We start from the raw sequence: 26,441 nt of genomic DNA, 5'->3' as shown, positions 1-26,441 counted from the left end.
ACAGTGGCACAGCGCGTACTGTCATGGCACAACACTTTTTTTTTTTATTGATTGGGAACTGCTATACATAAAGGGGCTCCCCTTAGTTGAAACTCTGTTTTATTCGAATATATTTCCGGTCCTTTTGGAGGTTAATTAATGATATTCTAGGTACTTGGCATCAAAACCACTTTGCCACCAGTAAAAAAAAAAAAAAAAAAAAAACTTAAAAATCCTTGTTTGGTCTAGCAAGCCCATATGTACACTCGTGATGGCCAAACATTTGTTGTGTAATGCTACATTTGTTGCGTAATGCTGATGATGTAACGCAGGTAGCATATGTGGCAATAGGGTCTGTGGGGGCTTCCATTACCGGTCACACTATGCAGATGCACCATTTGAGATTGAGACCAATTTGCAAGGCAGGCTGTCTCACCTGTACTTGGCACTGCCACCATTTAGTGAAACATAGCCTGAAACCACATTCCCCGAGGAGAATGTGAACACACGATATAGGTAATATTATTACGATATGATATATTACGAAAGAGGACTCATAGTCGGAGTTCAAATAGCAATTCATGGATATTTGTTAGTCAGAATGTCATTTGGAATATAGTTCACCTGCTGAACTGTCCCCTTCGTGGAACTCTTATTCAAGGTACTTCTTCTTTTTTTTTTTTTTTTGAAAGAAGGGGTCGGTACACCAAGCAAAAAAGGATTCAAAATTGTTAACGTTTCGGCTCCACATGAGAGCCTTGTTCATGAAGCGGCAAATTTTTTTTAAAAAAGGAACTTATATCTAGCTTCCTCTCATTTTAGCAGATAAGTTACATGACTAGGTGGACATCAGCAGCAAGAAAAACTTCAACAATAATTTTGCAAGCTAACTAAAACTTGCTAATTGACTTTTGAATTACTCACTTTACAGCACCTGCAATCGCAAAATTGAAGCTCAGTAGTGAAGTCGTGCCTGCTTAGCATAAATCCAAAGAGCAGCACCACTTTCAAAATATGCAACCTTAAAATGTGCTGCAAAATACATATGCATTCCAGTGAACAGTTTCCTAAACGCATGCCTCTAACAATGCAGGATGATCTTTACTTGAACACCAATGCATTCAAAAGAAAACACAAGAAATGCACCCCAAAAAAATGCTGAGTCATGTCTGGCTTGTATGCCATAGCAGGGCTGCTCTCAAAGAACCGGCAAATTAATTCCACCTGCGTAATATTTTAGGTCATAAATATGACACGTCAAACTTCTTAGCAGCGGCTGCTACATTTATGCCCATGTTCGGGTTGGCCTTTTGTGGCTTGCCCTGCAATTTTTTATAACTTAGCTTTGGCATTCTGCTTACCTCTGTTGCAAACGGTCGTGTGCCCAAGTGCGAGGCTCACTGAGAGCACAAATTGCTTGGCCTGTCAAAGTGGTGCCAGTCGGTGGGTCTGGCACAGAGCATGTTTTGTTCCTTTTTTTCTGATGTTTGAGGGCAGGACTGTAGTAGTGCGCAAGGGGGGCATGATTAGGCGTTTTTATATCTTTGGGGGCTTTCATTTAAACTTCGGAAAAAAATAGTCGTCAAGAGCCTGCCACAAACAGTTAAAATTGTTGTTTTTGAGTGTGTTGTATAACATGGTGTTGGGATATCTGCTGTAAGTATAACAAATTAATATTTAGTTAATGAGATATTACAAGCTAAATAATTAGGAAAAACACAAAAATACTGGATGCTTGTTCAGGTTGCTGCTAACAAGATTCAATTAGTTTCATCCACATAGAAGGCGTCACCTTATTTTAATTTTATTTTTTAGCTATATGTGCGTGACAGCTGGGAAACCTTGTATAATAAGTGAGAGGAAGGAGTGCTGCTTAACTGGGTAATTTGTTCTGATAGCGTTGGTACGTAAACTAAAGTAGGTGTGATGGAAATGACATACAGTTAAACCTGGATATAATGAAATTGACTAATTCCCGAAAAACTTCGTTATAAAGAGGATTTCGTTATATGCAGGTTCGGCACGAAAATTCGAAAAAGAAACGCTTACCGTATTTACTCGATTCTAACGTGCCCTCAATTGTAACGCGCACCCGTTTTCCGTTTTCGTCGAAGCACTCATCCTTGGAATGTCACACCAGGTACCGGTTGCGTGGGCGTGTGTCGTTTCGCACAAGCGCGAGGCATCGGAAACGAAGAGCGAGCCTCACGATGGCGTCGTATAGTGTTACAGTAGAACCCCACTGTTACGTTCCCGGGGGCGGCGTTTTCCCCTCTGTTACGTCGTTTTCGGCCGGTCCCGGCACAGCTCACATAGAACCCAATGCATTGGTAACCCTGCTGTTGCGTCGCAACTGTGGGACCGTTCCCGCATCATACGTTGCGAACTGCCACCCCGCGTCGGCCCGAGCGGCCATTTTGACTTTTCATGTCGCTTGGCTTGGTGGCTTGACGATGGCATTGGCCGCCCAAAGTGCCTGGGGCGACAACTATGATGTATTTTCAGTTTCCGCCAGCAAAAGTATGGCCCTTGAGATCCGCATTTGCTATATAAAGATGGTGTCTATGACGCGTTGTGGCCCTAAAATTGGTTTTGGCTCATAGATATTCCGTATAAAGTCCAAGTGCAATAACGCAGTCGCCACGCGCCGTATGCTGTATGTGCGAGTGAAAACGTGCGAGGGGAGCCGACAACCGTGTCTAAATCTCGCGCACGCAAGAAAAGCAGGGAGGAAGCGCATCTTCTTCCATTGCGCTCGAGGCACCGGCGGGGGAGGAGGGATAGCAGGGTGGCGTTGTACTGCACTCTGGCATCAACTGCGTACTGCGCGGCGGCGCACGGTCGCGCGGGCCGTATCTTGAAAGCGATGTGCATTGGGGCAGAGTCTAGCAGTGTAGGTGCGTTGGCAGCTCGTACCTTTGTGCCTGCTGTGTGTTCTCGGCGCTCAGTTTGCATTGAAGCGATAGACAACAGCACGCAGGTCACTTCGCTCGCTTCTTCAGCGGCGCTTCCACACGCCGCCAGCGTTTAACAGCACGGACATCGAGTGTGATGTGTCACAGCGTGTACCAGCGCGTCCGCAGCATCAACTGGAAAAGGAGAGTGCCGGCTTGGCGGGCTAGGCCAGCTGCAGCAAGCGGCAGGATCAGGTTTGAATGAAGGGAGAGGGAAAGGTCACGCCCGTGGTGGCAAGATCGCCGGGTTGAGGGGTGCAGGCCCGCCTCGCACGCGCGCGGACGTGCGCTCGCTTCGCATTCCGTCGCGGCGGAGAAGGTGCTTCCGGTTGCTGCTCGTGCAAAAATGACAAAATTCGGGGCGAAATCTCTAGGTTGTCGGAGGGGAAAATTCGTTATATCGAGGGGGTCTCCCGCTGCCACTTCGTTACGTAGAGGTCTCAAATACATGTGCTTCTATGGAGTAACGGCGGGGAATAGAAAAACTTCATTATATCCAGGAATTCGTTATATGGAGGTTTGTTATAAGCAGGTTTAACTGTACTGCTTTTGATGTATGCCTTCTGAGGTGTGCTCCCACAATGCATTTTTCTTTTTAATAACTATACTTGTGTCCTGAAGAACAGCATGCACGCCTTTCTTTCTTTTTTCAAGCTGATCTTTGCAGCTCAGATGCACCATTGAGCTTTTATTACAGAATTAGTTTGCGCTGTTTTCCTCTAATCCTAGTTATGCAAACGAGTACAAGCTGGGTTGAACAGGTTTGAACCGTTACTTATTATTCTTTTTTCCGTAGCCGAACTAGAACTGAACCTTTTCCACTGAAATGGAACACAAAAAGTCTCGGTTTGCCGCTCTGCTGCAAAAATTTATGCAATTGTCTCTTATTTTTTTTATTGTATTTTTTTTTTTTGCTGCAGAAGCCAATACGTGAAGAGAGCCCCATTGCAGGTAAGGCTTTGCTACTGATTCTCTCACAATTTATTTTTCTATAAGTGCGTTCCCAGTTATCCATGTTTGCTTCATAAAATGCTCCAATCACAAAAAGTTAAGACAGCGATTCACTGTCTTGTTTTTTATTTTGCTTAGTGAGCCAGTTGTTTTAAGAAGTATATTTTACGTTGTATTCTTTTTTCATAATCTGTGCTAAGCTGCACAAGACTTAAAGCTTGATATAGTTAAATGTGATTATTAGAAACACATCTATAATCAATTATTTGTTACATCAAGCTGTTGTGAACTGTTGTTGCAAATTGCATAGTACCGTATTTACACGATTGTAAGTCGACTCGAATGTAGGTCGACCCCCCCAACATTGCATGTCTCAAAAAAAAAATGGGGGGGGGGGGGGGGGGGGGGGGGAGAAACCACAGAGTGCATTTCACACAAGGGAAATTTATTGATAGGGTTGCTAAGACTACTCATCGTCACTAGAGTTGACCTCACTGGTACTGCTGCAATCATAGCTGCTGCGGTCCCAAAGCACGTCGTCATCAAAAGTGAGTCCACACTTCGCGAACGACCGCACCATGACATCGCGCGGTACAGTCCCCCACGCAGAGAGGACCCACCCGCACACAGTAGCCAGAGAGGCCACTGCCGCCACTGCCGCACCACACGTTCACCGACTCCAGACTTGCGTCCCGCTGCGCAGTTGTTAGTTTCCTCAACATGGAGGATAGCAGCCCGTTTGAACGCTGCTGAGAACGAGCGCCGAAAGTTCTTGGCACTCATGACAGGCGCGATGATTCAGCACAACAGCAGAAGTGACAGATGCGAGCGGCCGTCGAAAACAATCGTATCTCAAAGAAAAGCTCTTCCGCCAACTACTAATACCCCCCCGAACGACGGCTCTTTCGCCAACTACCAATACCCCCTAACGGCGGCTCTTCCGCCATCTACCAATACCCCCTAAACGGCGGCTCTTCCATGATCGATGCTCCTACAAGAGCCGTGCGCTCGTGGTGCGCACAATCAAAATGTATGCAATACAGTAAATTATTACGCTACGCTTCTACCGTAACCATAAAAACGTAGGTGCAAAGTTGTAACCATGCCGTAGCGCCCCTGATTTCTCGTTTCTCTTACCGTTACTAGCGGTACACGGTTCGGTTTCGATTCTAAGTCGACCCCCCAACATTGGATTGCCAAATTTGAAAAAATGGGTCGACCTACAATCGTGTAAATACGGTATATATTTTAAATTTTGTGTACCAAATTAGCTTGAGTTTATTGTGGATATAATGAATGTTCCAGCACTAAAATAGGCATGCAGGGGATGCATACAACAGACTTTTCTGCAGCACACTGAACGGCACCCGTAATATCACATGCGTTCATAGTTCACATGCGTTCATAGCTGTGCAAGGCATGAATGTAATATTAGCATACTAGAGCACAAAAACAACAAAGTACAAAATGCACATTCAAGGCACCCCTTACTCAAACCACCATCAAGATTATCTTGTTGCCTCAATCACAGTCAGAATAACACACATTTGCAGACGCATGTCAGCAATGATACATTCATTTTTTCCAAATGCAATAACCCTCTGAAATGCCCTTCCTGATCGCACAACGTCATGGACAGACCATGCCTTTCTCCAGCAGCAACTGTCTGGTAGCATCACATAAAACAAGATATTTGCTATATCCCATAAGGTCATTGTCAACATCTCTTGCTGTTAGCATGTTAGCATATTCTTGCCCTCGATTATTGTCCTTCACATTGAAACGAATGTTAGTACTGACAGTCTTATTAACTTACCAGTTTTTAGTTGGGGTGTGAATACCGAATAGCAGATTTCGAATCGAATATCAAAATCAATGAAGAAAAATAAATCTGGATGTTCAATATCAAATGTTGAATATCAGAAAGTTTAACACAGTTTTATGGTTACAAATTTTGTTTGGAAAATAAAACACAATGCTCTACATGCTCAGGAGTCTACTCACATTACGTAACAAGAATGTTGCTACGTAGCCATCTGTAACTTGGGTTCCTAGAAATCGATATGTATAGTATGGTCTACTCTTATTAAAGGGAACCAAATTGGTATGCCAGCACCGATAACAACTCAGTTTGTATACGAAGGTCTGAAAAATATTTTTTATTTATAGAAGGCCTGTTGAATGGTATCAAGTGCTTTTTTCCCTCTGAAGCCGAAGAAATAGCGATGTTATTTTGCCCTGAATGCCAATGAGGCTTCTAATACAGGGTCATACTGTGCTTAATGGCAATCTTCTATTTGAAGCTAAACATTTCGACAGAATTACCTGTCTGGTTGGGAAAATTGCCGTTGGTTCATGTTACTTGTACATCTAGGAATGGTAGCGATCCGTTTTGTTCGCGCTCCGACGTGAACTGTATATCCGGGTCTATGGAATTTAAGTAGCTCTTCAGGTTTTGGACTTGCGACTCCTTCACGATACAGAAGCAATCATCCATGTACCTAAGGAAAACTTTTGGCTTTGGGGAAAAAGTACTCAGAGCTCTGTCTTCGATATTCTCCATAGTTAGGTTAGCCATGGTGACGGAAATTGAGGCCCCCATGGGAGTTCCTTTCACTTGCCTGTAGTAGCTGCCTCGGAAGGTGAAGTAGGTATTTGACAGGCATAACTCTAGAAGGCGGCAGATCTCATCTACACTCAAGGGGGTTCTCTCGTCGAGTGTGTCGTCGCGTTCCAGGGCGTCCCTTGTCGCGGATATAGCTAACTGAATGGGTACTCTGGTAAACAAAGAGATCACATTAAAAGAGACCAGGCATTCATCATCTTCGAGGCATACATTTGATATGAGCTTGATGAAGTTTTCGAGGTTGCGCACATGGGATGCTCTCCTTCCAGTGTTGGGTGATATAATCTGGTGCAAGTATGTGGATAGTGATCGAAGTGGGGAGCACGAAAAGTCTACGATTGGCCGTAAGGGGATTCCGGGTTTATGTAGTTTTGGCAAGCCATAAAAGACTGGTGCGGACCTGTTCCTGCACATTAACTTTAGATAAAGGTTTCGAGAATTTGGGTGGTTTCGGAAAATTTTGACCAGCGTCTTATTCAGTACTGATTGGGTCTTTGTGGTGGGGTCCTTTTTTAATTTTTCGTAGTCTTGGCTGTTGAGTAGGGTGGAGGCTTTTTCTTCGTAGCCCTGCATGTTCAACACGACGGTTGAGTTGCCCTTGTCTGCTGGTAGAATTACAATGTTCTTATCTTCTATCAGTAATCTCAGCGCTCTTATTTCGTCAGACGACAAGTTTCTTTCTCTTTTGCGGTTGTTATAGCACCTTATTATGCCTATTGCTTTTAATCTGAGCGGTTCCCGCACTTTAGGGTCCAGCTGCTGGATGCCGCTCTCCAGGGCAGCGACAATCTTGGGCAGGGGGAGGTTATCTGTGGTGACGTTGAATTTATGACCTTTTGCCAGGACTGAAGTCTCTTCTGTTGTTAGCTTCCTCGATGATGAATTCGTTATTGTGTGCCTATCCAATACTCCTGATTTTTCGGTTTGCTTGATTAAAGAAGAGAGTTTTTTCTTCTGCGTCTCGCGGTGTTTGTTTTCCTCTGAGGACGCGATGGCCTTTGCAAATGAATCAGTTGATGAAAAGAGATGGGGTACCTGGTGCTCAAGCTGTCTTTTGGCGAAGAACGCGTCGACTTCTCTCTTCCTAATCACCGTGTGGCACTCGTGTATCCGCGCTGTCACCAGTCTTTGCTGAGCCTTGTTGATGATGTCCCAGCCTTCCGCTGTGTTGATAGGTTGGCGTAACTGGAGACTTCGTGGTACGATGTTTTTTTCTTTGCATTTCCGGGTGAAGTCTAGGTGGGTCTTGAAGGTGGAGATGCCTTTCAGGGCTTTGATATAGTTCTTTGCAAGTTGCACTGCCTCTTGTCCGAAGTCTGCACGTATAGACTTGAAGCTAAACATTTCGACAGAATTACCTGTCTGGTTGCGAAAATTAATTAAGACTTAGAGATTGACTCCAACCAAATAAGGAAATTTACTAGCCCGACGTTTCGGAACCAATTCAGATCCTTCTTCAGGGGGTATTCTTCGGAGGTGGCGGTGTGCCGCTTTTAAAAGGTCCATCGTAAGAAAGGAGAGGAGGGGGGGGGGAGAGCGTCAGGTGGGGAGACACTTGACGGGGTGCCTGTTCTTGACAGACGAAAGAGGTGGTGGTGGGGCTTAGACTTTACCCTACTCAACAGCCAAGACTATGAAAAATTAAAACAGGACCCCACCACAAAGACCCAATCAGTACTGAATAAGACGCTGGTCGAAATTTTCCGAAACTACCCAAATTCTCGAAAACTTTAACTAAAGTTAATGTGCAGGAACGGGTCCGCACCACCAGTCTTTTGCGGCTTGCCAAAACTCCATAAACCTGGAATCCCCTTACGGCCAATCGTAGACTTTTCGTGCTCCCCACTTCGATCACTATCCACATACTTGCACCAGATTATATCACCCATCACCGGAAGGAGAGCATCCCATGTGCGCAACCCCGAAAACTTCATCAAGCTCATATCAAATGTACGCCTCGAAGATGATGAATGCCTGGTCTCTTTTAATGTGATCTCTTTGTTTACCAGAGTACCCATTCAGTTAGCTATATCCGCGACAAGGGACGCCCTGGAACGCGACGACACACTCGACGAGAGAACCCCCTTGAGTGTAGATGAGATCTGCCGCCTTCTAGAGTTATGCCTGTCAAATACCTACTTCACCTTCCGAGGCAGCTACTACAGGCAAGTGAAAGGAACTCCCATGGGGGCCTCAATTTCCGTCACCATGGCTAACCTAACTATGGAGAATATCGAAGACAGAGCTCTGAGTACTTTTTCCCCAAAGCCAAAAGTTTTCCTTAGGTACATGGATGATTGCTTCTGTATCGTGAAGGAGTCGCAAGTCGAAAACCTGAAGAGCCACTTAAATTCCATAGACCCGGATATACAGTTCACGTCGGAGCGCGAACAAAACGGATCGCTACCATTCCTAGATGTACAAGTAACACGAACCAACGGCAATATAAAATTTTCAGTCTACCGAAAACCAACCCACACAGGCCGCTACCTACACTTCGCATCCAACCATCCGGCAAACCACAAGGCATCGGTCATAAATTCTTTATTGAAAAGAGTCAAAACTAATTGCACATTGGAATCAGATCAAAAGAAAGAAAGGAGAACGGTTCTCAATGAACTCAAAAGGAAGGGCTATACAACGGAATTCATTCGAAAAACAACCTGACAACAAAAAAGAAAAAACAAACTACGAGACCTCCAACCGTTGACTCCCCCTCGACCACAAAAACGAGTGTCCATCCCATACGTCAAAGGTACCAGCGAAGCTCTCAGCCGAATATTGAAAAAAGAAGGCCTCAAAGTCGCGCATAAACCGATGAACACTTTGAATATCCTCATTCCTAAACCAAAAGACCGTCCACCAAAAGAAAAAGCTCAAGGCATCGTCTATAAAATCAGCTGTGCCGACTGTCCGGCGACGTACATCGGGGAAACCAAAAATCTAAAAGAAAGACTCAGACAACATGAAAATGACGTCAGAACATTCAACCGAATACGCAGCGCCGTCGCCGAACATTCCGAAGACGCCGACCACGAGATCTCTTTCCGAGAAACCCAAATCCTTCAAACAGAGACAAACTGGCGAAAAAGGCTGCTACTGGAGTCGTGGCACATTCAGAACACGGCGGGTAATATAAACTACGTGAAGGGCATCCTTCCTTCTTTGTATATTCATGGCCTTGCAGACGCGACGAAGGGAAGAAAGGAACCCCCGCTCTAGGTCAGCAACACCAAAACATCCCCCCCCCCCCCCGCCCCTCGTCAACGCATTCCCAGCATCGGACAACCCAGCCGACCAGCGACGCCAAAGCCCCCCCCCCCCCCCCCACCACCCCCACCACCTATTTTGTCTGTCTAGAACAGGTGCCATCCAAGTGTCTTCGCACCTTACGCTCTCCCCCCCTTCCGCTCCTTTCTTACGATGGACCTTTTAAAAGCGGCACACCGCCACCTCCGAAGAATACCCCCTGAAGAAGGAGCCGAATTGGTTCCGAAACGTCGGGCTAGTAAATTTCTTTATTTGGTTGGAGTCAATCTCTAAGTCTCAATCTTCTATTGCTTTGAAAGTATTGCTTTACTACAGTTTTCTTCCGGAAAACTGAAAAGTTTTTCCATTTTTATGGCATGGGGTTTCTGTGGGTTATCGTCAGCTCGTCGGCGCCGACGGTAAAGAACAGGCGCCTTTCCACTTTTGGGTTTGGCATCGTTTGCTGCCTGTCGTAGGTTCTCAAATCAGGAGGCCCACAGCATATTCGCATGTCCAACTCAGAAGCCTGCTTAGCTGTAAAAAATTGCAGCTAAGACGCAAATTTGAATATTTTTAGTTTATGTGTATGAATAAAGCTTGTTTCAGCGTTCTTATATTTTGGTCTTCAGCAACCTTTAAATCCTTAAGTATAACTCGAAGCAGCACGAAGAAGACAAGGACAAGAATCGAAAACAAACACAACAGGACGTATATTGATGTTCATAATCCAAACACAAATCCTTGATTTTTCTTGAATTTATGGAGTCATATTCTCTGTGCGAACCCTGCCTCCAACACTCATTTATTTTAACAAGCATTAATATAACCGGCAGAGGAACAGCTTGTGCAAGTTCATAGGTACAACTTGAGAAAGCAGGACATGAGCAGGCAAGGAACATTTATGAGCAAGGTGACATTTACCATAACAACAAAGGCTAGAAAGCATTGAGAAGCAAGAATATGAATTCAGCTGATACTACTATCCCTGCCAAGTCACTTGCTGCAGTGGATGACTGGACTATTTTGGGGAGAGATCAGTAGATAGTGCACAAGTCATCCAGGCTGGCAATTCCTGCCACATCTATGATTTTAAATATGCCCAGAGAGTGGCTCAGTGGGGATGACAGTATTGACTGAACCTGTAATATTGATTCTCGAATCTCGATGCTTTCTAACTTGGTTTTTATCCTATGTGTCACCTTCCTCACATATTTTTCGTGCCTGTTCATGTCCTACTTTCTCAAGTTGTACAAATGCACTTTCGCAAGCTGTTACTCTGTCTGCTATACATATTCCTGTGAGAATAATTGGATCTTGTGAGTGAGCACATTGTCTGCATCTTTTGTACTGTCTTTGCTTTTTTTTTGTATGCTAATCAACTAATTTGAAATACCAACAAGCCCAAACTTGCACTCTCTTAAATCACATGAATGCAATGTGCTGCAAGCTTCCAAGAGAGCACAGGGGCATTGTAATGCAGCGTGACAACTTAACTTCAACCTTTATGATTACTATGTTGCCTCATCTCAGAGGCTTTAGCTCAGTCAGTCATGCTTGGCACCAGCTTGTTCAGAGTTGGCATTGGTGCATCATCACCCCTCCTTCACGCATCGCAGTGGAGCGTGTTTTCTAACCGTGTGCTGATGGGTTGACCATTGCCGCAGCAATCATCATTGCAATGCAGGCCTCTACTTGCCGATGTGCCTCTACTGTTTTTGTACTTTTGATGCACAGTTTAGCAGCAAAAAAAAGAAAAGATTCTATCAGTACCTCGCAAGGTGCTAGCATTACACTGTCTCTTGCAGACTACACAAATATACGTAGTGTAGTGAAGAGAACATGAGCCACTGGTGCTGGTACTAGTGGCAAGACCGAAAAAAGAAGAAGAAAACGCGAGCCACAGGGCTGGCACTGGCCATCAGACCGAAGCTCGTACTTGTTTGGATTTGGACTGCATTGTGCTTACCGTCGACTGATTTGCATTAGTGTAAATAAACCGCGTAACAGCAGCAAGATGTGAAGTACACAGCCACTTGGTCCCTGATGTACTAACTGAATCCAGAGCAGTCTTTCAGCATAGCTCATTTAAAGTCATATACTGCTAGAGTCTTGGAACAGTAATGTGCTAGTCTGGACTGATTTAGTATTTCACTTTAGTCTCCCCTTGAAAGGTCCACTTCTCGAAGGGGCAAAAAACGGTGGGCACCTGTGCATCTGGAAAGCTTATTTGAATTTGCCTAATGTGAGTTGTGGCTTCCTGAGCTCACCTGCTGCTTCGTGGAAGTGAAAAATTGTTGTCCACCCGAAACTAGCACGGTGCTGCAAAGGAAAGTCCCGTGGGTTTCTCGGAAAAGACGTTTCACTACTGTAGCTTCATGTCACTTTCACATGCATTTTCCTTTTCACGAATTTCACTCTGCCTTTCTACAGGATGTACTATTTGCTTGTCTGCTTCTTGTTTCCAGAAGCAGTTGCCAGCCCCTCCGTCCCAATGTGCATGGTGTGCAACTACTCAGCCGACTCAGCGTGAGCCACGCATGTTTTCTTGCATGTTTCTTTGTGGCTTACTTGGGATGGTACAGTGCTCGCAATTTTCAACCACAAAGTCCTGATTTGAGCCGGTTGGTGCATATATATACTGTGGTTATGAAAAAAAAAACAAAAAGTTTTTTTTACGGGAAGCATACGACACACACCAGTGCTGACTAGCTACCACAATGCTTATTTGTTGGGAAACTCCTATGTACAGTGACCTGGGTTTTTATTTAAAAAACTGTAACACACGGTTTGGTGCCCGCCTCTGATTTGTTATCGTTCAAATTTTGTCACTCTCATTGCCAGCTCCATTGATTGGTGCTTGTCGTTTGCGAAAAGGGCCAGCCATCATGACCACACAGTGGGCCTCTTCGATTATCAGTCCCTGACAGTCCCGGACTGCTTGGGACTGCTGTGCCGCATTCGATTTTGCTCGGACAGCTTCCGAAGCTCCACCCACTAGTCCAAGTGTTGTCAGAAGCGCGTTCGTTTTTTCACGGACCGGAAGTTCCGGACTGCCCGCGGACTGTTGGAGCTGTCAGCAGATGTTTGCTCGGACAAGCGCAAGTAGCTAGCAGACGACGGCAGCGCGCGCGGTGTTTGACGCCATGTTGTGAAAGATTCCGTGTGCTTCTGCGTACTTAGAGTGCTCCAGACGGCAACTACTGTGCATCGAGTTATCGCTTCTGTTACATCGGTGCTTTGTGTGCCATCGCGCAAGTTTTTTACGAGCCGTCTAATTGCTGTAGCTTTAGTCTTCGCGTTTTTTTTTTTTTAAAGAAAGAAGCGCAGCGATCAGGCGCACATGCTTGCTTTTCTTACTGTGTTTCACGAAATCTGTCATGCTCATTGCAGGTAAATTTTGCTTTTCAGGTAAGTGAAACTAGCGTACCTGCAAGGAATCATATATTACATGTGGCTATTTCATGCCGGTAGCTGGGGTCGTATACAATAGGAGCTTCGCGGGTTGCTGTTGACATATATGTTGATCCCTTCTGCTACCAAGTTCAAGCGTTTCATTTTTGACGTGCAGGCCTGATTAGTAGACGGTGTACATGCGCTCTCTCACGCGTCGGGCCTTTAATTAGCAGACGGTCTCGCGAGCTTTGAGGATGTAGGCGGGTGCTTTCTGCATGAACAGTGACCTGGCACGACCACGATTTCGGAGTTTCTCCACAGCAATTTTAGGGCCAATAAATATATTTCACCACCACCACAATTTTGCTTACGTCCATGTGGGAATTCCACTTAAATTTCTCAGGGAATGAGCTGGCTAGCGCGACGTAATAAACTGCGCTTTGCGAAAACGTTCTACGCGCCCAGGCTACGATTACGCTGTGCTAGCTTCATGGTTGCGTCGGCGACGTACGCCTCTGAGACTGCACCATTGCGGAGGCCACGCTAATAAAAACGCTGGGTAGGGGGCTATCTACGAGTAGCAAAGAGCAGACGACGGCAGCCAGGAGAGTGACTTCCGGTCGCGGTGCTTCGACCGAAGTCTCGGACAGTCCCCGACAGCTGGATCACGTGACTGTGACGCGCTCTTTTGTCAGGGCTAGTCAGACCGGAAGCCGCGGACGGTTTGCGGACAGTCCTGGATTGTATAATCGAAGAGGCCCAGTGATTATACCGGCCTAGGGTGCTTTCTTTGCCCTCTCTGTAAAACAGTAATGTGTACAAAAATGGACTTGCCCACACCTGTTCTAAAGCCAAACATTGCCAACAGGTGCACTTAAGCCGAGGTGTTTCCACCGCCCAGCAGCTGGTGATGCATGGCTAATAGCGATGACATGGGTACATCAAAGAAACCAACACTAGTGATAGCATAGTTCAGCATGGAATCTGCTGAAAGCAAGCAATTCCAACAGTATATATGTGCAAGAAACACTGCTGTTATTAATATACTACAGTATAGACCACTTATAACGTAACTGCTTATAGTGCAGGACCGGATATAGTGCGGTCTTTTCAGACTCCCGTTAATTTTCCTATAGCACTCCATGTATCGCTTATAGTGCAGTTGCGGGAATCGAAATACCGGTTACAGTGTGGCTGCCTGGGAGTACGGAAGTCAGCGGAGACAGCGAACGCTCCCCTCAAATGGGCGCCCCAAGGAGTGCTCGACGAAGAAAGAGAGACAAAGTGGAGGAGAAGGGCACGTGGTGCGAACAAACAGCCAGTGAGGCTGAAACCAGAATATTTAGTGCGAGTCGTGAAATATCGCGGCGCGCATAGCGAGCGAGGGCCACGAAACTGCCAACGCCGGCCAACGCTCGCTTCACGATAACGGCAGTAAACGAAACTTCTGGGAGCAGACGGCGCCGGCACGGCACGGCGAAGAGCGCACGCGGAGACCGTGGCGGAATGTGAGGGAGGAGGGCGGCAGGGAAGCGGATTTCGCCTCCGCAACTCCGCCGCTTTAGTGGCTCCCCTCACCCTCCCTCGTAGCTCCCTCACTTTTGACTGTCACCGTGCGCGCCCGTCGCCGTGCAGGCGCCGCCGCTCCAGCCCGCCCGGCGCCAGCTCCTCGAAGTTTCGTTTTCTGCCGTTATCGGAAAGCGGGCGTTTGCTGGCGTAGGCAGATTTCGTTGGCCGGCCTGGGACAGCGCCGCTGCTTCCCTCTGCGCCGTAGCCGCAGCGTTCAAGGTCAACACGTGACTAGAAAGTAGAGGAAGCATAAAGGAGAAAGAAGGGTTCACTGTCATTTTCTACGCGTGGCTACGGTAGCGTGGCTGAGACGTCGGCACGTACATGCATGTTCCGGCGCAACGCAGAATCGGCGACCTTGCCATTTGAGAGAGGGTGAAATTTCCGCCGTGTTTTTTTTTTCTTCTTTTTTTGTTTTGTTCGCGCGCGACATTGAGGGGTCTCTCCTAAGCTTTTACTCTATGGCTGTGCCGGAGAAATGCCGCTCGGAGGTGCCGCCGCGTGATTTTGGTCGAATTAACGAGATCGACTGTAAATTGAATGCAAACATTCTGGCCGCATTCCTCGACTGTCGCATACGCGTGGTGGCTTGGTGTACATGTTTTGCATATGTGTGGGCCTTCAAAATTGTTGCCTTGGTTATAGTGCGGATATTCGCGACTCTGACGACTTACGTTATAAGCGGTCTACACTATATAAGTGGTCTACACTCTATAAAGGTACAGTTGAAAGTCGTCACTGTTCTATACTTATTCATCGTCTTGATTGCACTAAATTGCAAGCATGTTCTGCATGCAGATTTAGGCTGTGTGGGACAATCTATAAACAATTCAAAAAGGAAAGGTCAAGAAAGGTTTCAAAGTAGTTCTACTGGTTAATTGTGAGTGCAAAATGAATGGCACAAAAGATGTAGAACAAAGGTGCTGCTTGATGTCTTTCACGTCTTGTCTTTTGGTGCATCTTACTTTGTACTGTTTTGTGTATTTTGTGTTTCTCAATGCATAGTAAAGTGACTGATGGTTGACCAATTGATCTGCCGTGATAGCTTAGTGGCTATGGCATTACGCTGCCAAGCACAAGGTCAGGGGTTCTATCCTGGCCACCACATTGTGGGGGGTGAAATGCAAGAACTTCACTTCAGATTAGATTTAGGTGCACATTAAAGAACCCCAGGTGGTCTAAACCCTCGTGTACTTAGATTTATGTGCACGTTAAAGAATCCTGGGTGCTTGAAATTAATCCCGTCTCATTATGGCATGCCTCATAATCAAATTGTGGTTTTTTATTTCCAATACTGTTGGCCATCTTGGCCGTAACAGGGTGGGTACAGCAAGTTTGCACATAACGTAAAAAATGTAAACACCTTACAAACGTAAATAGGACATGAAGCAATGAAAGTTGCAAATACACTGCAATAACCACCAAAACAAATAACCAAATACAAATACAATAGTTTGACTAAGAAATACATGTTTGTGGCATTGTGACAGTGATATCGCAAGCAACATAAAAGAAAGACTACAGTATGTATTCAAGAACAATGCGACAATGTTGGACACCACTAAGATTTCATTTCATACAAGGTTTTTAACACGTTCCTCAAAGCTTTCGAGGCTACTCGACTGCAAAACAGACACCGGCAAACTGTTCCATTCCTTAATTGTTCGCGGAAAAAATGAATATGCGTACGCGTCCAGATATGATTTTGGAATTGAGAACATGCAATGATTGCTTGACCTGACGTTTCTAGACTGCCTGGAAGCAAGATGGGGTGTGGTTTCAATATTGAAGTGGCCTTTTGATAACAAAAAAAGAAATTTAAGTCTAGCCAACTTCCGCCGTTGAGCCAGTGGAGACAAATCAAGCAACCGAAGCATTTCAGAAACAGAGTCAGTACGATAATACCGGGAAAAAATGAACCTTGCGGATTTTCTCTGTATCTTCTCGATGCGGTTTATTAATCCTGATTGAAACGGATCCCATATGACACTGGCATACTCTAACATCGGTCTAACGTAGGTTAAATATACAAGCAGCTTGACAGATGTGGTTGCTAGCTTTAATTTGCGGCGAAGGAACCATAACTTCTTTTCTGCAGCTCAACAAATTCTATCTACGTGTGGTTTCCAACTTAAATCTTTCGAGATTGTTAAACCTAGGTATTTTATTGTTTCAGCTTCAGTTAGAATCGGCACACAAGACCCCGGAATTTAAAATGTTTTGTTAGAATGAGTTGTGCGCATGTCTCAAGTGGAAGAGGTCTTGCTGCAGGGATGACCTCCGCTACCACGTGCGCCTGCACGCGGTACAAGGGGAGCTGTGCTGCAAGCTGTGCCAGCAGCAGTTCCGCACCTTGGTCGATTTCAAGAATCACTGTGACAGCCATGCGCCCAAACCGGTTGAGCAGGTGCAGCCCCCACCTCGCCGGAGCCCTGCCCTGCTCTCGTGTGGCACCTGTGGGAAGCTATTCCGCTCGCTGGTGAGCTGTGGCTACCTCCGTGGGTCTATATATGTATCCATGTGCTGCTGAGCATGTTGCTCTGGGTGCAGCTTACAGTTATGGTGGCCAGTGGGGGCAGAATGCAACAACATATCTGTGTACCAAACATTGGGTGCACATTAAAGGGACACTAAGGAGAAATGGGAAATCAGTTTAGACATGTAAAGTATTCTTTTAAAACTCTCTCTTCATTAATATCAAAGTTGATTACCAGAAGAGATGAAGGACAAACTTCCGAAGAAAAATTTTTTTTTCCTGACTGGAAACCCCAGTGCTGGTATTACGTCAGTGTGATGTCATGGATTTTGAAGTATTTTTTCATGTTTTGGCCATTATGGTGTTATTCTCGAAACTCTCCCAGTTCAGTGTTTGGCTCTCTTATAATAAAATGGTAGCCCATCTTTATCAACAGAAAATGAACTAAGCTCTAACAGACCCTGTCCGAATTCATGACATCATGACAAGATGATGTGGGAACTCCAACGTGGTGTGGCCACCTGTTGGACATTGTTTCTGGCTTATGCATCCTCCTTTCATGCTAAGAGGGGCTTGTTTGGCATTTTAGAAGGATTTTACTAGTACAGGCAAATTCATATTTATGTTTGGTGTGCACTTAAAGTATCCCGAGTATTTAAAATTGATCTGGAGCTCTTCACTATAGCATTCTGCATAGACCATTTGTTGCTTAAGATGTCAAACCCCATCAATCAAGCATTCCCCGAGATATACATACAGAAGTTATGGGTCAAGTATGCAATGTCACAAATGAATAATGCAACTCAAACATTGCTCTTCCAGTTTTGGAGTTGCATCATCAAAGGAATCACACTGAGTGGTCAGTTGAATAATGATATTGAGCTTGCAGGCCTGGCTGGAGCGCCACATGGAGCAACGGCACGGTGGTGATGACATGGACACCGCGGAGGGCGCCACTGGCTCGCTGGACAGGGGACCCCCAACGCTGCAGTGTTGTGCCTGCGCACGCACCTTCACTTCGGCGTCTGCGCTGCAGGCGCACGAGCGGTCGCACTTTGAAGGGCAGCCAGGCACTGTAGGGGAGCACGCCTGTGCCCTATGTGACCGGTCCTTCACCAGCTACCGGGGCCTGCGCATGCATCAGCGCAAGCACACGCGCCGCCAGCAGACTGGCCGGGGAGGTGCGACCACTGAACCAGTGATTGAGGTGACGCAGCACTTTGTCCACTGTTCCGTGAAATAGTATTTGACCTTGTTGGCGATGGGACAGGTCCAGAAAATTTGCCAGGTGTTTTAAGGGCATAGCACTCGGCATACACACTTACGATTGTATAGTCGAACCCACTTAAAACAATATTTAAGCACCAAGAAAATCTCATTGTTGTTACAGTAGAACCCTGCTGATACGTTTTTCATGGGACCGTAAAAAAAAGGAAAAACGTAAGAGCCGAGAAATGGGAAAATTTGAGAAATAAGAGTTAGTGGTGAAGTGCACAAAATTTTATTTTAATTCTTACGTTCGCAAAAAGAAAAAGAAAGTAACAGTTTCGCCCGAAAGGCGAAGCATCATTTGCGACAGCAAATTAGTAGACAGCTATACAAAGTAAGGATAGTAGTTTTATCCGTGTAAACTTGTAAACATTCAATTATTAACTATAACAAGCGTGGTGTCAGCGCGCACAGGCAAACATGAACACATCACACTCGATGACTGCTGACACTCGCTGTGAAAACGCTGGCATGAGGAAGCGCGGCATCAGCAGCGAGCGAAGTGACCTTGGCACTGTCTATCGTTTCAACACAAACTGAGCGGCAAAAACACAGCACGCACAACAGTATAAGTCGTCGGCGCACTTAGACTCTGCCCCCAAAGCAGATCACTTTCAAGACACGGCCCGCGTGACCGCGCATTACACAGTTGATACCAGAGTACAATGCCGCCCCCTGTCCCTCCCCTCCTCCGGGTGCCTCGAGCGTGACGGAAGACAGCGCACTTCCTCCTCGCTTTCCTTTCTTGCGCAAGCGAGATTGAGCCGCGGTCGTCGGCTCTCCTTGCACACTTTCACTCGCACATACAGCATACGGCGCGCGGCAACAGTGTTATCACCCTTGGACTTCATACGGAACACTTATGCGTCAAAACCAATTTTAGGGCCCCAACGCGTCATAGAGACAATCTATAGCTAGCAAATACGGATCTCAAAGGCCTTGCTTTTGCTGGCGGAAACTAGAGCTGTGCAAATTCGATAAGTTCGAATAATACCGAATATTATATTTTTAATGTTCGTATTTGATTCGAAAAATAGAGATTAGGAAATTTCGAATATTCGGTTGGATACGAAAAGTCAAATCAAATTGAATGTATTGCTGGCCGTGCGGAAGCAAACACGGCTCTTACCATTTGTTTCTTTCTAATCTGAGAATATTGAGGCGATTTTGTGCTGAATTTTGCGATAATTCCGTACTGCTAGTGAAATTTTACCTTGTAAAGCACACCCGACCACGGCGGCTGCATTTCGATGGAGGTGAAATGCTGGAGGTGAAATAGGCTCACAAGTTTCAGCGGTGGTGGTGGTAGTGTCACGCTGAAAAGTGGGCAAATCCTGGTGATAGTGAAGAAAGGGTCCAAGCTCAATAGCACATAGCCTTGTCATGTAGGCCAATCCTGGATAGTGCAGAAAGGGTCCAAGCTCAATGGCATATACCCCTGTGGGTTTGGGGACCTGTAACGCGCCCTTGAACTACCCTTGTCACACATGGGACCCAAAGAGACAAAATCATCTGCCCTTCTCCTGTCGCGAAAATGGGGGTAAGTGAAGCTTGTCGTCTGATTCTAACATGAGGACTTCCAAACGTCAGTGAAGAGTCGCGGACCCCGAGTTGCGGGAGCGCCATGTTGAGGCCAAACGTCAGCGAAGAGCCATCGACCCTGACTTTAGGGCAAACGAAGCGGAATGCCTGCGACAGTGTCATCTTGCTGCAAGCTTTGCTTACTCCCATTTTCTCCACAGGAAAAGGGCGGCGATTTTTTTTTCTTTCTTTTTTTCAGTGCCACCCCCAAGTTTGGGCTTATTGCTTGACAAAAAGCACAATGAGTGACGACTGGCACAGAGTCAAATGCCTCCGAGTTTACGAGCATTTGATGTGGTATAATAAGGCACAGGCTGGCGAGGACAGCTAGTGGGAATTACTAAATTTTCCAAATGAGCCAAATACACAATGTCTTAGTATAACGGCTTACTACTCCAGCTTTTTAACATTGGCAATGTAATTGCAATGTTCCAACATAACGAATTAGCCCAACTTGCTAATAACTCCTTGTACATATAATTATTCAATATTCGAAGCATTATTCTAATTCGTATTCTAAAATTTTGATATTCGCACACCCCTAGCGGAAAGCAAAAATACGTCATAGGTGTCGCCCCCGGCACTTTGGGCAGCCTATTTCATCGTAAATCCACCAAGTCAAGCTACATGAAAAGTCAACATGGCTACTCGGGCCGGCGCGGGGTGGCAGTTCGCAATGCATGATGCGGGAACGGTCTCACAGTTGCGACGCAACAGTGGGGTTTCAAATGCATTGGATCCTATGGGAGCTATGCCGTGACCGGCCAAAAATGATATAACAGCCGAGAAGCGCAGCACCCTGGAACACAACAGCGGGGTTCTTCTGTATGTAAACAATATTTGCTATAACCGGGTCGCATGAAGAAAGAAAAAAAGGGACAAACATGTAGTGTTTTTGAGGGGGAACGCCAAGCACAGTAGGCGACCCTGAAGAGATAACACACACGCTAGTTTCCCACCAGGCCCAACTGAGCCATTGGCTGTAGCATGTGTGCTGTTATCGCCTGCCTGTGTTCGGCATGTGATGTCGCGACAGATAGCTGGGTGACAACTGTGTGCGCCAAGCTACTTTTACCACGTGACGTCCCCCAGAGTGTATATTATCGGCCAGCACGAGGGAACAGGGGTTCTTTCCTTTCGTCACCTAGAGCGCAGCTCGTCGACTGTTTATTCCGACACGCAAACGCATTGCGCTTGTATGCATTGTCACCACATGGTGTCGGAAGTGGGATTACAAGCCTTGTTCCTTTCAACAAGAGACCATCAATCATGCTAAGGCATGCTCAATCTTGCATGAGGAAAGAAGGAACATTCGCTTTCTTTGGCCAATTGGTTTTACACAGCCTGCGCAGGTGTTTGCAAATGGGATCATTAATTTGACATTCTCTCACGCTAGATAAAACATTGTCCCCCGTTTCCAAGCTGAGCAAACACACCTTAGAGTACGCTGTGATATCTGACACACTCAAGCCTTTTGTAGCGAGAGCTACATTGGCCGTATTCTTCCCATTTCGCCATGGCTGGTGGCCACACAGCGAGCTGAGCCATTGCCTAGCAACCGCCGCAGCTGGCAGCGCCGCACGCCGCGCCATCTGGCATGACATCGGAGGAGGAGCCGGTGAAACCACGTTGCAACAACAGAGGAGGAGCCGGCGTTGCATCGTATATATAGGAGGGGCGGCTCGGTGGGATTCATCAGCAGATATGGAAAGTGAGTCGGAGAGACTGAAAGAAGCCAGGCTTCGTCGTTGTAACGAAACCAAGAAGAGACAGCAAGTCGAGGAGATGGAGGAAGAACGAGCCGCACGCCTCGAGAAGCGTCGTAAGTACGAAGCGGCCAGGTGAGTGGATTCAGATGAGGATGGTTCGTCGTCTAGTTAGGCATCTCGTGCCAGGGCCGCGGATCAACGACGGAATGAAACCAGGAGGAGGCAACTAGCTGCGGGGACAGAAGAAAAACGAGCTCGGCGTATCGAACAGAGACAGCAGAGTGATGCACCTCGGAGAGCAGCGCGCCTAGCCGCCGATACAACACGGTTGAAGGATGTGAAGGCTCGCCGTGTGATAGATCATGTGATTCGGCTGGCTGAAAGTTCAAGTGCGATGCGCATGTTCCAAACGGACTTTACAGACAATCCGTTTGGATCTGCGTGTGACGTTTGCGAAAGACTTTGGCATATGCGATATTTGAGTCCGGTGAGTAGCACAATGCATGCAACACTTGGCTTAGCCTCTCACTCGCACACCCAGGCATATCTGAGTTAAGCCACAGCCACTTTTTTTCAGAATCGCTGCGTGCAACAGGGGACCGCGAAAGGGTGTCAGCTGTGACTAGCGATTTGCCGGGAACGTGCTGGACACTGAAAAGATAGCGCATTAGGCGTAGCCGGAAGCGTGGAATTCAAGGGGGCATATTGCCACGGGGCAGAAATAGTGAAGCAATGGTGTATTTACAGGTATTACAAATTGCAACAATGCTGGATCCACAAGATGGCTGCTCGAACCAGCCGCGCGCTCTCCTAGCTCAATCGTCTTCGTTGTTCGCAGACACACCATGCCCCACTGCTCCGTAACATCACGCTCCGGTTGGAAAGCCGCCATCTTGGTGGTAGTGTTTATGGGGGCCAAGTCGCGGGGAAATAGGGTTTCAGCCTAGAAACGTGGACGACATCAGTGGGAACAGGGGCAGACGATGAACAATAGTCCAGCAGGAGACTTCGTAGTTGACATTGCCGAGCTGGCGTAGGATCTTGTAAGGCCCAGTGTAGCGCGGGAGAAGTTTCTCGGACAATCCAATGCAGCGGCTTGGTGTCCATAGAAGAACTAGGGACCCTGGGGAGAAATGAACGTCCCGGTGGCAGCTGTCGTGCCTCGTCTTCTGTGCAACCTGTGAGGTGGTGAGCCGTGAGAGGGCAATCTGGCGAGCTGTGTGAGCCCGGGCGAAGATGTCGCGGGCATACTCAGTTGGAATGTTGGTCGCGGGTGGAACAAGTGTGTCGAAGGGTAAAGTTGGGTGGTGGCCGAATAGCAGATAAAATGGTGAAAAGTCAGCGGTCTCGTGGCGGGACGAATTATAGGCAAATGTTATGTAGGGTAAGGAGTCGTCCCAGTCCCTGTGGTCCGGAGAAACGTACATGGATAGCATGTCCGTCAACGTCCGGTTGAGCCACTCAGTTAATCCATTAGTCTGGGGGTGATATGCGGTGGTTAGTTTGTGCACGGCAAAACAGAAACAAAGATCTTCAACAACGCGGGACAAAAATGTGTGGCCGCGATCAGTGAGCAGCTGCCTCGGGGCGCCATGATGTAGTATGACGTCATACAGAAGGAAATCCACGACATCCGTAGCGCAGCTTGTTGCCAATGCTCGCGTGATGGCGTAACGCATCGTGTCGTCAGTCGTGACAGCAACCCACTTGTTGCCAGTTTTAGACATAGGAAAAGGGCCTAGGAGATCGATGTCGACGCGAAAGAATGGTTTGGAAGAAACATCAATGGGGTGTAGGCGTCCAGCGGGTAATACAGCAGGTCGTTGGTGGCGCTGACAGAGTGCACAGGCAGCAACGGTAGCGGTGCACAGAGCGATACAGGCCCAGCCAGTAAAAGCGGCGTCGTACGCGGTCGTAGGTATGGGAGACACCGAGGTGGTCGGCGGTGGGCACGTCATGTAGCTGCGCAAGAACTTCTGCCCGAAGATGTCAAGGTAGGACAAGCAAAAGTTTCGGGCCTTCAGGGCGAAAATTGCAGCGGTGCAGAACGCCGTTGCGGAGGACGAATGCGCTGATAGCGGGTTCGGGATGCACAGAAGCTACTCGTTCGATGAGGAGATGTAGAGAGTCATCACGGCATTGTTCATTGCGAATGTCATGCAAGTCTGAAATGGCTAGGACACAAGCATCCATCTCGTGGGCATCATGGTCTGGACTGTCGACCGGTTGACGGGAGATACAGTCGGCGTCCTTGTGTAAACGGCCATATTTGTACAGAACAGTAAAAGTGTATTCTTGTAGCCGCAGCGCCCACTGACCCAGTCGTCCAGTCGGGTCTTTCAGCGATGAGAGCCAACAGAGAGCATGGTGATCAGTGATAACGAAAAATGGGTGGCCAAATAAGTAAGGGCGGAATTTAGCCACTGCCCAAACCAATGCCATGCACTCGCGTTCCGTGATAGAAAAGTTCCGCTCTGTTGTCGAGAGAAGGCGGCTTGCGTATGCAATGACGCGCTGTGCATTCTTCTGCTGCTGAGCGAGAACAGCTCCTACGCCATGGCCGCTGGCGTCTGTGTGAAGTTCAGTAGCAGCGGAAGGGTCGTAGTGAGCCAGCAATGGTGGAGCCGTTAGCAAGCGGACGAGGGCGGCAAAGGCTTCGGCTTGCGCAGGTCCCCATGAGAAGAAGCATCTTCCTTGAGTAGGTCGGTGAGCGGGTGAGTGGTGTTGGCAAAGTTCTTGATGAAGCGGCGGAAGTAGGAGCATAGGCCAACAAAGCTTCTGACATCTGCTGTGGATGACGGTACAGGAAAGTTGTGGACGGCGCGAATCTTGCCGGGGTCGGGCTGAATTCCTGCGGCGCTGATAAGGTGGCCAAGAACAGTAATTTGGCGACGTCCAAAGTGGCACTTTGACAAGTTGAGTTGCAGGCCGGCATGTCGGAAAACACCAGGAATGGTCATCAGACGCGTAAGGTGACTCGCAAATGTGGGTGAAAAAACTATCACGTCTTCTAAATAAGGTAGACAAGTGGACCTCTTATAGCCACGAAGTAATGAACCCATCATTTCGCTCGAAGGTTACCGGGGCATTGCAAAGGCCGAAGGGCATAACCTTGAATTGATGAAGCCCATCCGGCATTACAAAAGTGGTCTTTTCGCGGTCCATGTCAACTACAGCGATCTGCCAATACCCAGAGCGAAGGTCTATGGACGAGAAGTACTGGGCTCCATGCAGACAGTCCAAGGCGTCATCAATACGTGGCAGCGGGTAGACGTCTTTGCGCGTGATCTTATTCAGATGTCGGTAATCGACGCAAAAGTGCCAGCTGCTATCCTTATTCTTAATAAGGACAACTGGGGAAGCCCACGGACTGGACGAATGTTCGATGACGCCTTTAGTCAGCATTTTGTCCACCTCGTGCTGTATAACTTGACGTTCGGCATGTGACACACGGTACGGCTGTCAGCTTATGGGATTGGCGTCTCCGGTATGTATACGGTGAGTGAGCACTGATGTCTGGCCTAAAGGACGACCATCAAAATAAAAAATGTCGCGATAAGCCTCCAAGACTCGGCGTATCTCAGTAGCCTGCGTAGGGAGAAGGTCAGTTGCGATCATCTTACTTAGTTCGTCCACTGCAGGGTTGGACTGATCGAACTCGCCTACGGAGGATGGTGGACCTTCTGTGTCCAATACGGAGATCTTGCAATCACCAATAGGCGAGATATCAGCTAGTGACATGCCTCTGGGGAGCACCTGCGCGCAGTAGTTAAAGTTGAGGAGAGGGAGTGTGGTCCGGTTGTCTGCAACAGTGAGTAGGGTGTGCGGCACGGCGACGTTCCTTTCAAGCAATACGTGAGCACGTGGACTCACCACATAGACGCCGTCAGGAACAGGTCGAAATGAGGTCAGACTAACGTACTGGGTGGATTGCAGTGGTAGGCGGATGTCCTCGAGGGGACATAAGCGCGGTTGGGTCTCTTGTGGGATGTCACAGCTCTGGGGCAGTTGAAGCTGAATCACGCTGGATGCGCAGTCAAAGAGGGCGGCATGAGATGATAAGAAGTCCAATCCTAGTATAATATCGGGGGGACACCGTTCCAAAACAGCAAACAAAACAGTGGTAAGGTGCCTGTGTTCGGCGTGTGACGTCACGACAGATAGCTGGGTGACAACTGCGTCCGCCAAGCTACTTTTACCACGTGACGTCCCCGAGAGTGTATATTATCGGCCAGCACAAGAAAACAGGGGTTCTTTCCTTTCGTCACCTAGAGCGCAGCTCGTCGACTGTTTATTCCGACACGCATACGCGTCGAGCTCGTATGCAGTGTCACCACAGCATGGTTATTTATATAAATAGTTGATATAAACTGCTTTCTCCCACCTCAGCGAGACTTAAACGCAACTGCAAGTTCTCTTCTTCAAACTAAAAGTGCTGTTTTGTCGCCTCTCTTTCGGCAGCCCGTTCCTCATGCAGCTTAGTGACTTGCTCGTCTGCCCAATTTCTTAATTGCACGCCCTGCAGCTCCAAGTGCTCACCCAATGTAATAAGCTTTGCTAAGCTCATGTTCATCACTCTCCGTTCAAGCTGCTATGAGCAACCGGCTGCATCCTGTCGCACCATTTTGTTATGATCTGGTTTGCTTAGGTTAACACGGGGCTGCTTGCCTGGGAGTGTATTTACA

The 26,441-nt window shown here is 47.3% G+C and overlaps 1 protein-coding gene across 1 annotated transcript in view; it reads left to right on the top strand.

Moving 5' to 3' along the window:
- LOC119445314 (zinc finger protein 425-like) overlaps positions 1-26,441 on the top strand; it is a 105,644-nt gene that overhangs the window by 25,050 nt on the left and 54,153 nt on the right. Inside the window, exons 11-14 of the mRNA XM_037709628.2 lie at positions 3,854-3,884; positions 12,225-12,285; positions 16,993-17,200; positions 18,087-18,404. Coding sequence (XP_037565556.1) covers positions 3,854-3,884; positions 12,225-12,285; positions 16,993-17,200; positions 18,087-18,404 — 618 coding nt within the window. The remainder of the gene's footprint in view (positions 1-3,853; positions 3,885-12,224; positions 12,286-16,992; positions 17,201-18,086; positions 18,405-26,441) is intronic.

This window comes from Dermacentor silvarum, chromosome 3 (genome assembly GCF_013339745.2).
Source record: "Dermacentor silvarum isolate Dsil-2018 chromosome 3, BIME_Dsil_1.4, whole genome shotgun sequence".
Taxonomy (NCBI): Eukaryota; Metazoa; Arthropoda; class Arachnida; order Ixodida; family Ixodidae; genus Dermacentor; species Dermacentor silvarum.
The sequence above is the reverse complement of the archived record's forward strand: the minus strand, read 5'-3'. Positions and strand labels throughout refer to the sequence as shown.